General features: G+C 45.9%; 1 protein-coding gene across 1 annotated transcript; it reads right to left on the reverse strand.

Moving 5' to 3' along the window:
- Positions 1-9,277: 9,277 nt before the first annotated feature.
- On the reverse strand, positions 9,278-15,642 carry LOC102997145 (nuclear RNA export factor 3). The gene is made up of 18 exons (XM_007186261.2): positions 15,392-15,642; positions 15,018-15,171; positions 14,311-14,394; positions 14,099-14,203; positions 13,894-13,974; positions 13,719-13,788; positions 13,476-13,564; positions 13,246-13,353; positions 12,769-13,082; positions 12,070-12,106; positions 11,636-11,704; positions 11,495-11,550; positions 11,244-11,351; positions 11,079-11,137; positions 10,855-10,970; positions 10,717-10,759; positions 9,995-10,067; positions 9,278-9,464 (listed from the first exon to the last, which is right to left on the reverse strand). The coding sequence occupies exons 1-18, from the start codon at positions 15,640-15,642 to the stop codon at positions 9,278-9,280; spliced, it is 2,004 nt and encodes a 667-aa protein (XP_007186323.2).
- Between the last annotated feature and the right edge of the window lie 226 nt (positions 15,643-15,868).

A 15,868-nucleotide genomic window follows, 5' to 3' on the forward strand; every position in this document is an offset into this window, starting at 1 on the left:
GATTGAAAAATGGACAGAAGATCTAAATAGACATTTTTCCAAAGAAGACATCCAAATGGACAAAAGGTACATGAAAAGATGCTCAACACCACTAATTACTAGGGAAATGCAATCAAAACCACAATGAGCTATCACCTCACACCTGTTAGAATGGCTATCATCAAGAATGGAATCTGAAAAACAATGGTTCTAATGAACCTAGGGGCAGGACAGGAATAAAGATGCAGACGTAGAGAATGCACTTAAGGACACGGGGAGGGGGAAGGGTAAGCTGGGACGAAGTGAGAGAGTGGCATGGACATATACACATTACCAAATGTAAAAGATATAGGTAGTGGGAAGCAGCTGCATAGCACAGGGAGACCAGCTCGGTGCTTTGTGACCACCTAGAGGGGTGGGATAGGGAGGGTGGGAGGGAGATACAAGAGGGAGGGAATATAGGGATATATGTATACATATAGCTGATTCACTTTGTTATACAGCAGAAACTAATACAACATTGTAAAGCAATTATACTCCAATAAAGATGTTAAAAAAAAAAGAAAAGACAAGAGATAGCAAGTTTTGGCAAGAATGTGGAGAAAAGCGATCACTTATACATTGTTGGTGGGAATGTAACTTGGTTCAGCCACTATGGAAATCAGTATGGAGTTTCCTCATAAAATTAAAAATATAACTACTATGTCATCCAGCAATCCCATTTTAGGTATATATCCAAAGGAAATGAAAACAGAATGTCAAAATGATATCTGCACTCCCATGTTTATTGCAGCATTATTCACAATAACCAAAATGTGGAAACAACCTAAGTTTCTGTCAAAGGATGTGTGCCTAGTGAGATAAGCCAGACAGAGAAAGACAAATACTGTATGATATCACTTATAGGTGGACTCTAGAAAAGCCCAACTCGTAGAAACAGAGAGTAGAATGATAGTTACCAGGGGCTACGGGTGGAGAAATTGGGGAGATGTTGTTAAAGGGTACAGGCTTGCATCCAGTAGATGAATAAATTTTGGAAGTCTAATGCACAGCATAGTGATTATGTCAACAGTACGGTATTATCCTTCAAAATTGCTGAGAGATTAGATCTTATATGTACTCACCACAAAAGAGAAATGATAATTATGTGATGTGATAGAGGTTATAACTAAAGCTATTGTGGTAGTCATATTGCCAAATATAAATGCATCAAATCAACATGTTGTACACCTTAAAGTTAAACAACGTTATATATAAATTCTATCTCATTTTTTAAAAAAAAGAATGAATACTTGTATGTTTACTGACATGAATAATTATCCAAGGAATATTTTTAAAGGGGGGAAAAAAGCAAGTGGAAGAACCATATACAGCTGTCTTTGCAGGGAGTTTGTTCCAGGACCCCTGCAGATACTAAATTCTGCAGATGCTCAAGTCCCTTATATAAAATAGTGTAGTATTTCCATATAACTTATGCACATCCTCCCATACACTTTAAATGTCATCAAGATAACTTATAATAACTAATACAATGTAAATGGTAAGTAAATAGCTGTGCATAAGATGTAAATGTTATGTAAATAGTTGCTGGAATGCGGCAAATTCAAGTTTTGCTCTTTGGAAGTTTCTGGAATTTTTTCCCTGGATATTTTCTATCTGCAGTTGGTTGAGTCCAAGGATGCAGAACCTGCAGATACAGAGGACTGACTATATAGCATGTGATTTCATTAAAACATATAAATATATGGTATGTATTTTTCTACATGAGTTGAAAGTAAAACTCTAAACTGTTTCATATTGTATGCTACTAGTGTTTTTGTTGTTTAAAAAATTTAAAACGGGTAATTGCTAAAGATAATAGTAGTAAAATAATAGGCAAGATAAATTTTATATGTGATGAACTAAGATTAAAAGCAATGTTCATCAGGCAGACCAATAAGCAACCATTTTTATACCTATCCCAGTTAGGGTTTCTCTAATTTAACTGATTTTAGGAATGCCTGGGGTGATTTTTCAAAATGCAGGCTCCCATGCTACATCCCAGACCTATTAAATTAGCAACTCTAGAAAAGAAATCTGTGTATCTACTTTTAAAATTGTTCTCAGCAGTGGGGGAGGGGACCTTCAAGACGGAGGAGGAGTAATACTTGGAGATCACCTTCTTCCTCACAAATGCATCAAAAATACGTCTACACGTAGAACAACTCCTACAGAACACCTACTGAACGCTGGCAGAAGACCTCAGACTTCCCAAAAGGCAAGAAACTCCCCACGTACCTGGGTAGGGCAAAAGAAAAAAGAAAAAAACAGAGACAAAAGAATACGGATGGGACCTGCACCTCTGGGAGGGAGCTGTGAAGGAGGAAAAGCTTCCACACACTAGGGAGCCCCTTCACTGGCAGAGATGGAGGCTGGTGGTGGGGAAGCTTCGGAGCCACAGAGGAGAGCGCAGCAACAGGGGTGCAGAGGGCAAAGTGGAGAGATTCCCGCACAGAGGATCAGTGCCGACCAGCACTCACCAGCCCGAGAGGCTTGTCTGTTCACCCGCCGGGGTGGGCGGGGGCTGGGAGCTGAGGATCAGGCTTCGGAAGTCAGACCCCAGGGAGAGGACTGGGGTTGGCTGTGTGAACACAGCCTGAAGGGGGCTAGTGCGCCTCAGCTAGCAGGGGCGGAGTCCAGGAAAAAGTCTGGACCTGCCGAAGAGGCAAGAGACCATTGTTTCGGGGTGCGCAAGGAGAGGTGATTCAGAGCACAGCCTAAATGAGCTTCAGAGGCGGGCGCGAGCCACGGCTATCAGCGCAGACACCAGAGACGGGCATGAAATGCTAACGCTGCTGCTGCAGCCACCAAGAAGCCTGTGTGCAAGCACAGGTTACTGTCCACACCTCCCCTGGGCCTGCCAGAGTGGCAAGAGACCGTTGTTGTGGGGTATGCAAGGAGAGGGGTGGGCCCGCCATAGGTACTTCCTGCTCCATGTGCCCACAGATGCCAGGGCACTGCCTACGTGAGCTCCAGAGGCGGGAGCGAGCCACGGCTGTTATCTCGGACCCCACAGGAGGACACCACGACTGCTGCCACCGCCACCAAGGATCCTGTGTGCAAGCGCGGGCCACTGCCCACAACTTCCTGGGAGCCTGTGCAGCCTGCCACTGCCGAAGACCCTGCAATCTGGGGCCAACTTCCACTGGAGAATGCATGGTGCACCTCACACTGTGGCAATATCCTGCTGGCCTCTGCTGCCGCAGGCACTCCCCACACATCCTTACTGTGACTGCTGTATCCATTCCTCTCTCTGGCCTGAGTGAGCAAGTGGGCCTTAATCAGCCCTTGCTTTCGCCCCCCTCTTGCCTGAGTGGGGAACAGATGCCTGAGGGCAGCCCACATGCAGAGGCAGAGCCAAAACCAAAGCTGAACCCCAGGATCTGTGAGACCAAAGAAGAGAAAGGGAAATATCCCCGTGCAGCTGCAGGAGCAGCAGATTAAATCCCCGCAATCAGCTTGGTAAATCCTGCATCTGTGGAATACCTGAATAGACAATGAGTGTTCCCACAATTGAGGCTGTGGACCTTGGGGGCAACTGTGGAATTTGGGGGCAAGTACACGCCAGAGTAAGGCTAGATCAGAGTCTGAGCTGGCCTCACAGTGCCCACAGCAGGTCCAGAAACCTATCTGGAAGTATTGGAGACCCTGTCAGCCACACGGCCAGGTGCCTGGGGAGTTTCTTGCCTTTTGGGAAGTCTGAGGTCTTCTGCCAGCATTCATTAGGTGTTCTGTAGGATTTGTTCCACATGTAGATGTATTTCTGATGTATCTGTGGGGAGGAAGGCGATCTCCACGTCTCACTCCGCTGCCATCTTGAAGGTCTCCTCCCAAAATATCTTTTGGAAGGCAACACTTTCCAGATGTCATAAACTGTTATAACACCACCAATTACATTTTGTCACATCCACTCCCTGGGTATTAAATGATTCTGCTCCAAGGTCAAAGGACTCAGCTCAGTGCAGGACTCATTCCCTATATCTTCGATAATCCTTACCTTCACTAGGTTGGCAGACAGATCACTTTAAAGACACAAGAACGGGGCATTGTGGGCTGCCATGGTAAACCAATGAAGCTCTCCAACAAGGATTCAAATTCATAGAGTCAACTGTGTATAAAAAAAAAAAGAGTTCCAGATAACATGGTGGGAATCCAGAAACAAACGATCACATCCTAGGGGAAATCCTGTGCAGATATTCTACAGAACACAGTGGAACTGGTCAGACAGTGTGGATGATAGCTAAGTACACATTTAAGTTAAGTATGCTGACCCCATAACTCTACAACAGCACAGAATTGCCCAACCATATCTGAGTGTTTAGGCAACATACATGGCTCTGTTTTGGAGGGGAGTTCAGATCTTAAATTTAAAGAAATAACTGCACAAAAGAAATATGTAAATGAAAGTGGAGAGAATAGAAAAACTATAGGAAAAAATGAAACTAAGAGTTGGTTTTTTGAAAAGCTCAATGAAATTGACAAACCCTTAGGTAGATTAAGAATAAAGAGAGAAGATTCAAATAACTAAAATCAGAAATTAGGGACTTCCCTGGTGGTGCAGTGGTTAAGACTCCGTGCTCGCAATGCAGGGGGCCCACGTTCAATCCCTGGTCAGGGAACTAGATCCCACATGCATGCTGCAACTAAGAGTACTCATGCCACAACTAAAAAGCCAGCAAGCCACAACTAAGGAGCCTGCCTGCCACAACTAAGACCCAGCGAAACCAAATAAATAATTTTAAAAAATCTAAAATGAGAAATTAAAGAGGGACATTACAACTGATGCCACAGAAATGAAAAGGATTATAAGAGAATACTATTAACAATTATATGCCAAAAAATTGGATAACCTAGAAAAAAATGGACAAATTCCCAGAAACATACAACCTACCAAGACAGAACCATGAAGAAATTTTCTTTCAAATTCTGAACACATTTATAAATAGTAAAAAGAATAAATCAGTAAGCAGATCTCTCCCCAAAAAGAAAAGCCCAGGATTGAATGGATTTATTAGAGAATTCTACTAACCATTTAAAGAACCATTCGTACCAGTCTTCCTCAAACTCTTCCAAAAAAATTGAAGGGGGGGAATGCTTCCAACCTCATTTTATGAGGCCAACATTACCCTGATACCAAAGCCAGACAAAGATGCTACAAGAAAAGAAAACTACACGCCAATATCTTTAATAAACATTAATGTTGAAAGCCTCAACAAAATACTAGCAACCTGAATTCAACAACTTATTAAAAGGATTATATGCCATGCTCAAGTGGGTTTACTCCTGGAATGCAAATATGAGTCAACCACAAAAATCAATCACGTAATACACTACATTAACAGAATGAAGGAAAAAAAAAACAAACATGATCATCTTAATTGATGAAAAAAAAAGCACTTGACAAAACTTAACACCCTTTTATGATAAAAGCATTCAACAAACTAGAAGAGAAGGAAACTACCTCAATGTAATAAAGGTCATATATGAAAATCCTATAGCTAATATCATACTCAACTTTGAAAGACTGAAAGCTTTTCTTCTAAATTCAACAGGGCGAGAATGCCCACTCTCATCACTTCTATTCAACATAGTACTAGAAGTCCTAGCCAGAGAAACTAGACAAGAAAAACAAATAAAAAGCATCCAAATGGAAAGGAAGAAGGAAAATTATCTCTGTTTGCCAATGATATGGTCTTATATGTAGAAAACTATAAACATTCCAGGCGGAAAAAAACTGTCAGAACTAATAAATTCAGCAAAGTTGAAAAACATAAAATCAACATGCAAAAATTAGTTGTGTTTCCTTACACTAGCACTGAACAATCTGAAAAGTAAATTAAGAAACAAACCCATTTACAATAGCATCAAAAAGACTAAAATACTTAGGAATAAATTTAACAAAGGAGTTGAAAGAATTTTACACTGAAAACTATAAAACATTGAAGAAAGAAATTAAAGAAGACAAAATTTAATGAGAAGACATCCCATTTTCATAGCTAGGAAGACTTACTGTTGTTAAAATGTTCATACTGCCTGAAGTCATCTAGAGATTCAATGCAATCTCTATTAAAATCCCAATGGATTTTTTACAGAAATAGAAAAAAAAATCCCAAATTTCGTATGGAATCTCAAAGGACCCCAAATAGCCAAACATTTCTGAAAAATAACAAACTTACAGGCATCACACGTCCTGATTTCATGATATTACAAAGCTATAGTCATCAAAACACTGTGATACTTGCATAAAGACAGATATTTAGAATAGAGATACCAGAAATAAACTATCATGTACATGGTAAAATGATTTTCAACAAGGATACTAAAACCACACAATGGGGGAAAGGATAGTCTCTTCAACATATGGTTTTGGAAAAACTGGATATACACATGGAAAAGGATGAGCTTGAACCCTTACCTTATACCATATAGAAAAATTAATTCAAAATGCAGCAAAGACCTAAACATATGACCTAAAGCTGTAAAACACCTAGAAGACAACATAGAGGAAAATCTACATGATTTTGGATTTGAAAATGATTTCTTGGATATGACAGCAAAAGCACAAGAAACAAAAGCAAAGATAGACAAATGGGACTACATCAAATTTAAAAACTTTGGGGCATCAAAGGAAACAATCAACAATATGAAAAAGCAATTCACATAATGGAAGAAAGTATTTGTAAATCATATATTTGACAAGGGGTTAATATCCAGAATATATGAAGAATTCCCATAATTCAACAAAAAGGAAACAAATGCCAATAAGCATATGAAAAGATGTTCAAGATCACTAATCATTAGGGTAATGCAAATTAAAATCACAATGAGATGTCACCTCACACCCATCATGATGGCCACAATAAAAAAAAAATAGAAACTAATAAGTGTAGTTGAAGATGTAGAGAAATTGGAACCCTTGTGCACTGTGGGTGGGAATGGAAAATGATATATATATAACTGCTATAGAAAATCGTAGGGAGCATTCTCAAAAAATTAAAAATAGAATGATCATATGATCCATATAACCCCATTTCTGGTTATATATCCAAAATAAATGAAATCAGGATCCTGAAGAGATATTGTCACACCTGTGTTCATTGAGCATTATTTGCAATAGGCAAGAAGTGGAAGCAACCCAATTATCCATCAAAATAGATGAATGGATAGGCAAAATATGGTATACACATACAATAGAATATTATTTAGCCTTTAAAAAGAAGGAAATCTTGTCACATGCTACAACATGGATGAACCTTGAGGATACAATGTTAAGTGAAATAAGCCAGTCACAAAATGACAAATGATGTATGATTCCAATTATATGAAGTATCTAAAGTAATCAAATTCATAGAGACAGATAGATGGGGGTGGTTGTCAGGGGCTGGGGGGAGATGGGAATAGGGAGTTGTGGTTTGGTGGCCATAGAGTTTCAGTTTTGAAAGATGAAAACATTCTGGAGATGTGTTACACAGCAATGTGAATATACTTAACACTCCTGAGCTATACAGTTAAAAATGGTTAAGTGATTAAGATAGAAAATTATGTTATGCTTTTTTTTAACCACAAATAAAAATTTACAGAAGGTAGTGAGGGTGAATGTTAAATTTGGGGTAAACTTGGCAAAAGTGTTGTGTTTTGATAAAATTCACTGAGCTGATGAACGGAGTTCATCAACAAATGAGGAGAAGGCCCTCAGTGAAAAATTTCTGGGAGGATGCAGAGAAAGTAAATCAAAGGGTAGAGAGAGTGCCAACACATAGAGAGAGGCTGTGATTTCTGTCTGGATACCTCAGTGAACCTGTAACTGGGTTTCTCTGTTTACACACATATTTCCAGAAAGCTCTGCCTGGTGAATTTTGGTCACACATAGGCTCTCCCTCCCACCTGCCTGTTCTGCCTGTTCAAGCTGCACTCAGGCTTCTGTCATGAGGTGGCACCAACGTACCTCCAGTATCAGAGCTCTCTACAAAGAACTTTATTGAGGCTTCCCTGGTGGCGCAGTGGTTAAGAATCTGCCTGCCAATGCAGGGGACACGGGTTTGAGCCCTGGTCTGGGAAGATCCCACATGCCGCGGAGCAACTAAGCCCGTGAGCCACAACTACTGAGCCTGCGCGTCTGGAGCCTGTGCTCCGCAACGGGAGAGGCCACGACAGTGAGAGGCCCGCGCACTGCGATGAAGAGTGGCCCCCACTCGCCACAACTAGAGAAAGCCCTCACACAGAAACGAAGACCCAACACAGCCAAAAATAAATAAATAAATAAATAAATTTATTTTAAAAAAAACTTTATTGAAAGAGCAAAAAGAAAAAAAAATACAATGTTCTCCCTCAAAAGCCACTGTATTGACCTATGTATAAAATAATTCTAATTCTGTCTGAAAAAATTGATAGGTGTTAAAGAAGCCATAAAAACATACTCCATGGCATGAATACAACGACTCACCAGGTAGCAGCAGTGCATTGACAGTCAGCAGCATGGGGAAACACATGGCCTTGGGAAGGTAACTGAGAGGAATGGGGCACAGACTGGAGTCTGGACAGCTGTATCCACTGTCCCGGTCATGGGACGACAGACAGGATGTTGGGGAAGCACTGGGCAGCCTGTACAGGAGTGGGTGATGGAGGGTAAACATGCTGCTCCCTGGGAAGGACCCTCTACAGTGTGGACATGTCAACCTACACTGATGAGGGAAGTGATACATCAATGAACATGATGTAGATTTGGGGTCAACAGCAGATGGAACTACTTTGATATACATATGAATTTTCAAAACAAAACTGGATTCATAGTAAACAAACCACTCCAAGACATCTGCTACTCTTTGCAAAATGTACTCCTTTTCCTTAAAAATGAACAATGAAGATGGCTGCAACCAGGTGGCCAGATCAGAATGTCAGCTCTGAGACTTTCAGACCAGGGTGCTCAGCAAGGGGAAATGAGGGATGGAGGTTGGGATCTTGGTATAATGGCTTCAACCAAAGTTTTCTGGAATTTTTCACCACCTGGTAGCAATCCCTCTGTATCTATCATTTTCTGGGTAATTGAATCCTGAGATTGGAATCCAGCCAGAGTCTGAACTGAAGAAAAATTACACTAGTGACAGGGGGATGATTGGGCTAGAGGAGACCTAGAAAGAGAAACACACACAGAGATATGCTGTCAATTCCATTTTGATTCTACTTCATCTCCCCACAAAACTGAACACAATGAATGCTTTTCCAAGGTAACGAATATATGTGCACACTATGATCTTCATCATCACTTCTGAGAATCCTGGAGGTTCATCCCAGACCAGGTGGACAAAGCCTGCACCATTTCCTGCCGCTCCATGGAGAGGGTGGGAATGGAGCTAGCACAGCATGTAGGCTTTGGGATGAAGAACACAGACTCAGTCTTCTTGGGGTTGGAGTCACTCACAAACAGCTCATCATTCACGATGCAAAGACTGGAGGAAATATGGACTCTCAGAAAACTGATGGTTCACACTCCCAACAATGATCCTGCTCCCACTGGCACTCAGCAAATAGATTCTTCCCAGACCCCTCCTGTGTCTGTCTCCCAGGTTCCTTGACTGGTACCTCTGCCCCTCCCACAGAGCTCACCTTTGGAGAGACTGTCCACCACCTTCACTCGATTTACAGGTTTATCCCCAACCCACGGGCAATTTTGCATTTACCCTTTACCACAGCCCAAGGGGTGGACGCTCTGATCCCCATTCTCGGAAGAAGACACTGAGTCACAGAGAGGTCATGTGACTTGACCAAGGTCACACAGCGAGTGAGTGCTGGGTCAACGAGAGAACGCATAGGCCGACTCCAGAGCCCATGCTCTTCTTAACCACTAGGCTAGACTGCTCCTGGGATCTCCCTGCTGGCTTTCCACAATACCGAGTAAACCTAAGGTCTGCGCCACCGCATTCCCACACCCCTGAGCCCAGGCGGGGATGGGCATTCCCGCCCACAACAGGGCTCTCACCTGGAGTAGCTGGCAGGGGTAGCGATGAAGGTCCGGGTGAGGGCACGCACGCAGCCCTGAGAACTTCCTTCCACTTCAACAGCAAACAAACAACAGTACCCCTTAGAGCCACACGTGCTGTACACGCTCAACCGGCGGTCCCCAGTCAGGCTGTGACTGGATACTCATGCTGAGAGGGCAGTTGTTCATGGGGGCCAGGGTGTGGGCAATGGGGAGGGCAACTATAGGAGCAGTCTGCGCCCAGTGACAGGGCCCCTGACAACCACTACACAAGTTCACGGGATGCGTTTTTCACAGCCGCCCAGGAGGTGGATGCTACTATCCCATTTTGCAAATGAGGAAACTGAGAGGTTAAGTAACGGCCCAAGTTCTCAGAGTAAGTATCTGGGATGAGAGCCACCAAACTCCACAGCCTGTGTCCCCAACGGCCAGGGTGTGCAGGGCAGACAGGCATGGACACAACTCAGACCTGGGTTGTCTGTGGGAAGCCTGAGGGCTGGAGAACACAGTGGGGAAGGGGAGGGAGGGGAGGGGAGAGGAGGGAGGGGAGGGAATGGGAGGGAGGGAGGGGAGGGGAAAGGAAGAGAAGAGAAGGGGAAGGAAAGGGAAGGGAACGGAAGGGAAGGGAAGGTGTCAGGGAAGCTGGGTGGTTCTGGGAGTGAGCCTGGCCAGGGGGAGGCAGCAGTGGTGCATCTGGGGAGGGGGGCTCTACACACACTCACCTTCCTTGAACACCCCGCTGACGGAGAAGCAGAGCATCGTTTCCTGAAAGGGAAGAGCCCAGGCGCCCAGTCACCACCTGCACCTCCTACCCACCTGCGGCTTCCTGGGCCCGCCCGAGGGAGGAAGCAGGCGCTCACCGTCTGGAACCACGTGTCCACCACGAAGGAGCTTAAGTCATGCTGAGTCTTGGGCAACACACAGAGGGTGTGCACAATGACACGATTTGTGTGCTTCAGCAGCTGGACCCGCAGGTCTGTGAGGGGAGGGGAAGCGAGCCAAGGTCAGGGGCTGCCACGCCCTGGGCCCTATGATTGACCCCTTCAACGCCCTTTCCCACCCAGTCTTCCCACCACACACTCACGGGGGTCCGTGAGCTTCTTCATATTCCTGCTGTCCTTGAAGTACTCGCACAAGCTGCTTCTAGGAGACAAAGAGCAACAGTGGGTGGTGGGTGTTTGCAGGAGCTGGCCTGTGTCTGCTGGGGAGGCACACGGCCCAGGAGCAGAGCCTGTGCTGTGATACTCACGGGGCTGGGTCCTCGGGGTGGAAGGGAATGGTCAGGGAGAAGCAGGCCTGCTCGTGATAAGCACCCACGAGACACCGTCGGTCTCCATAGTCATGGATCAAGTAGTACCTGAGGGGGAGCAATGAGGACAGTCTATCTCTGTGGTCTGGACCTCACATGAGGCTTGGAAACTCCCCTGAGCAGACCTGTGCTTAGGTGGCCTCACCTGTCCTCACCCTCCCCCCCTTGCTCAGCTTCCCAGAGGTACTTACTGCTGCAGGAATTGCAGGACTAGGCTCTTCAGCTCATCAGATCCAAAGTAGCTGCCCTGGAATCAAAACAGTCCTCAGGACCAGGGCTGACACCCCCTTCTCATGCACCACTTACAACCCGACTTGATCGTCCATCCTCACCTTGCAGGTTGGTAAGCGCTTGCAGGCTTCAATACCACACTTAGCCAGTGGGGATGTCTCCTGGCCGCCCTGGGGAAGAGAAGAGGAAGTCAGCAGTGCAGACCAGGAGGTGGTACCGGATGATCAGGGAAAAGGATGGGCCCAAGAGAGGGTGAGGGTCAGAGGTCAGGGGTGAAAGGGCCCTGGAAATTCCATGGGCAGGACTGCAGTTTGGATCATCACCGTGGGTTCCCCAAAGCCTGTGAAGAACGTGGTTGAAGAAGATCCAGAGCCTTTGTCAGGTTCCCACAGGGGCTGTACCATCCCCCTCCGCCCAGGACTTTTAAGGGTCAGTTTCAAAACTGTAACTGGGGCAAGACCCAACGGGGTTCAGAGTAGTTTGTGGGTGCTGTCAGTGCCAGTTAGAGGAGTCAGTGAACAAGGTATACACTTACCAAGGTTAGTAACTTGGGGAACAATTCCAGGATGGAGCTGCCAAAATCAAGACAAAACAGAAAAGCCAGTGAAACTATGGTGGTGACCCTCCTCCTCATGGGAGCAAGTACACCCACACCCCAGTGTCCCAGGCTTCCAGGGCCCTGAACACGCCCCCCATCGACTGACACAGAGGGAGAGCATGCCCTACCTCCCTCCCCGCCTCCCTCCCTCCCTTCCTCTCCTTCCCCTGGGTAGCTCCCCCACAGACTGCCCGGACTCCCTTCTCCAGTGCCACAAGGACCAGCATTTCAAACCCATGCTGCAGGGCTTCCTTCCCCTCCCTTCCTTCCTCCAGGGCCCCACTGAAGGATGTGGAGAGAAGAGGGAATGGGGTGTGTGCCCGAGGCTCTGCTACCTCACTGGGGGTCCAGCACTCTGCCAAGATCTGGACCAAGACCTGGACTCCCCCCATGGATGGCCCAGGATGCTGGGGCAGGGAGGCGAGTGAGGTGGGGCTCAGGAGGCAGGGAGGGAGATGAAGGGGGATGAAGACAGAAAAGGAGTGAAGGTACGAGGGGAGAGATGACAGAGACATTCGGGCCTAGAGGCAAGGGAGAGAGAGAAAACAAAGGGAAGGGAAAGAAGCTCTCCCGTGTTGGGGGTAAGGGAAGAAGAGAGAAGAAAGGGGAAACGGCGCCCCTTTTGCAGCTCTTCACCTGCCCCAGAATGGCTCAGACACAGCAGGTAAGAATGTAAAATATGCAGATATTGGGCTGGGGGCCCATTGGATGTTGGTTGAAACTTTGTCAACTTTGTGATGCAGAGAGGAGAGCATAGGGCCTGTAGTCCTCCCTGAGGTCCATGTCAGCTGCCCCTTGCAAACGGCCACTTTCGGGAGTAGCTCAGAGGATACATCTGACCTTATGTTGGTTGACTTATCAGGGAAGCTGGTGCACAGGGGGTTTCTGTCTGCACACATCCCTTCTGGCTCCAGCCGCTCACCCTTGTCCATCTCCCCTGCAGACTTCACCTGTGATTATGAGGAGGAACCACATGGGCCAGAGAAACAGAGCCAAGATGGCCGTGCACCCCAGTCCCTTCCTTTTCCTACAAATCCATTTCCCTTCCTCTGTCACCATCACATGAGCTTTCCCACCTTCCCTTCAAAGATGGATCTGGGTACCACACCTCACCTCAGTGTTGGAGAGGTTCAAGTTCTTGGTGTTGGAAGCATTCGGCATAGAGTTGGACAGGCCATGCAGCTGGTAGGGTTTCTTATTGCTCAGCTCCAAGGGCAAAAGCTATGATGAGGAAAGAGTTAGAGTGAGGACCCCAGCAGGGGATACCTGAGACCAATCTGCCTCTTCTACCTAATCTCTCCCACCATCACCACCAGCCCCAACATTGGGTCTAAGGTCCTCACCTTGGGCATATTCCCTGGATGGATCTGCAGGGAGGCGGCCATGCCATTTCTAGGGTTTCGCGGCATTCCAGTATCACGGGTCATCAAGTCTCCAGGAAGCCAGGAGGAGGGAAACAGAGGCTGAGAGGCTCCTGGCTGGTACAGCTCCAGCACCAACCCCTCCCCGAGGTACCATTCCTGAGTATCCTTCCCAGCTAGACCCCTCTGCCCTCACCTGCTCTACAATTACTGCTGTAGCCATACCAGGGTCAGAGCAGAGCCTCTGGATGTCAAGAGATTGCTGGGAGGCATCGTGTCGTTCCTTCATGGGCAGCTGCAGAGTTAGGGATGGGGTTCAGGGCTCTGAGTCTGAGGTGGTGATCGGGGGCAATAGGTGGGTCTGGCTGTGAGTGCACAGGTTGTGTTGAGTCTGCGTTACCTTTATCTGCTCCACCTTTTCTGACCTCAGCTCCTTCAGCACAGAGTGCAGTGCATCACAGGGATCAACAAAGATAGATATCTGTTGAGAACACAAGAGGGGCTGGGTAAGCTCCAGGAAATCTGAGCCCTGGGATCAAGCAAGACCATGCCCCTGTCCTGCCCTCTTGTCCCCTGCTAGCCCTGCTCATGCCCTTGACACACACACTTTCATTAGCCTCATTGTAAATCTTGCCATTGACATTCTTCAGTGCGAAGGCAATGTTGGCATTCTCAACGAAGAACTGGGCCTGCATTTTCTCATAGTGAAGCTGTAGGGAGAGTGACAAGAGAAGCATAATATGAGACCAGAGGCTTTTCTCATCTGGGCCTGCCAACTACCCCGTTTCCTCTCATGGGCCTCCATGTCCTCTCTTACTTCGACTGGGGTGAAGGGGACACTGCATTGCTTCTGAATCAAATTCAGCAGCCACTTCTCATCATATTGAATACCGAAGGGAATCTAGGAGCCAAAGAAATAATTGGGGAAAGAAAACTGATACAATGGAATCCAAGGTTAAGATAAGACCCAGCTGTGTCTTGCTTTAGGACCTTTTTTCAGGCTTTAGGTAATTTCTTAAGGTAGGACACTATCTGTTATCGCTAACTTTTACACCAGACATGGACTTCCTAAATACCCTTTCTTTCCACTTAAATACTTTTCCTGAAATAATCGACTTCATGTCTTTCACATGTACTTACTTTTATAAAGTTCTAAGAGATCCTACCTAAGGCAGACCTGGCCTGCCCCTCTGACAAGGACCCCAGAGACTCAACCTCCTCCCACACTCAGCTTGAGCCAAACTGCGTCTTCTGGTGTGAAGTTGCTCCATCTCCTTGGCAGTAGTTTCCTCCTTTGCTTTTAGACAGCCTCTCCCATGCCCCCTGCAGTCAGTCTGCTCCCTTTATGTTGCTTCTCTGAACCTGCCCTCACATGATCTAGGAAGTTAACTCCTAGTAATAACAAGACAGATTACCAACTCCACTGCCACGAGAGAAAAGTTCCCAGCATCTCTACACACGCCCAACATGACTCCCTCTGTCATCTTCTTCTACATGTCAGGTCCATTTAGCCAGCACACTCACTGTGGTCTTGAACCAGCTCCCCAAGGTCTCATCCTGCCTGTTTCTCTCCATTCGTCTCTCTGGAGGCTTTTGCTCTGTCTCCTTGTTAACATGGGTTTCATCTTGTTTCTGAAAATTGCCTCTCCGATGACAGGATGGAATGGCATAGGGAGCACTGTGGGGAAGTGGAGAGAAGAAAGTGGTCCGTATAGCCTTGGGAAGTCTTCTCTACATTTTCCCCAATGATAGCAGAGCTACAATAAAGATTGCTCAACCATTAACCTGATCCCATCATTCCTCACTCTTCCAGGTTAGAGAGAAGAATGACATATTTAACTACAAGGTTTTGTTTTTCACTGGTTGATACTTGTCAGCCATGCTGCCTCGTCACTTACTATCTTACTCCAGTATCCTTGTGAACATCACTTGTTGCTCGATCTCCATCTTGGTGTTGCTGGGATGAAGGATGAATACCAGACCTGACTTGTTCAGACCAATTGTTATACCTCCTTTGGTAAATACACCAGCGTCTTGCTCTTCTTTGTAAGGAGGTAACTTGCTTATTGTACCCTGAAATTGAGAATATCACATCAATGGTCTCAGTACCAGAAAAATTCCTGGGTAAATATCCGGCTAATGAAGACATATCGCCAACTTTATAATCTAAATAGGAAATTATCATAGTTAGGAAGAAAAAAAAAAGGCTGAGAGACTTCACTGTGTTTCTGCTTCTCAGGAAACGAGAGGTGGGGAGCATTCACAGCCAAGAAGAAAACAAGCACAGAGGAAAGGGTCTGGACCCAGGGTTTAGTCTGTGATGTTAGTCCCTGCTCTGCTTGGTTCAGGTTATGTGACCTGGGACAAGTGGCTTT

The sequence above is a fragment of the Balaenoptera acutorostrata genome, chromosome X, assembly GCF_949987535.1.
Source record: "Balaenoptera acutorostrata chromosome X, mBalAcu1.1, whole genome shotgun sequence".
NCBI classification, from domain to species: Eukaryota; Metazoa; Chordata; class Mammalia; order Artiodactyla; family Balaenopteridae; genus Balaenoptera; species Balaenoptera acutorostrata.

Coding starts and splice junctions, on each gene's coding strand:
- LOC102997145 (XM_007186261.2), bottom strand. CDS start 15,642: ATGTCTTCATTAGCCGGATATTTACCCAGGAATTTTTCTGGTACTGAG. Junction 13,083..13,245: donor TGAACCTCTCCAACACTGAG/GTGAGGTGTGGT, acceptor TCATAATCACAG/GTGAAGTCTGCAGGGGAGAT. Junction 11,705..12,069: donor TCCCCAAGTTACTAACCTTG/GTAAGTGTATAC, acceptor TCTCTTCCCCAG/GGCGGCCAGGAGACATCCCC.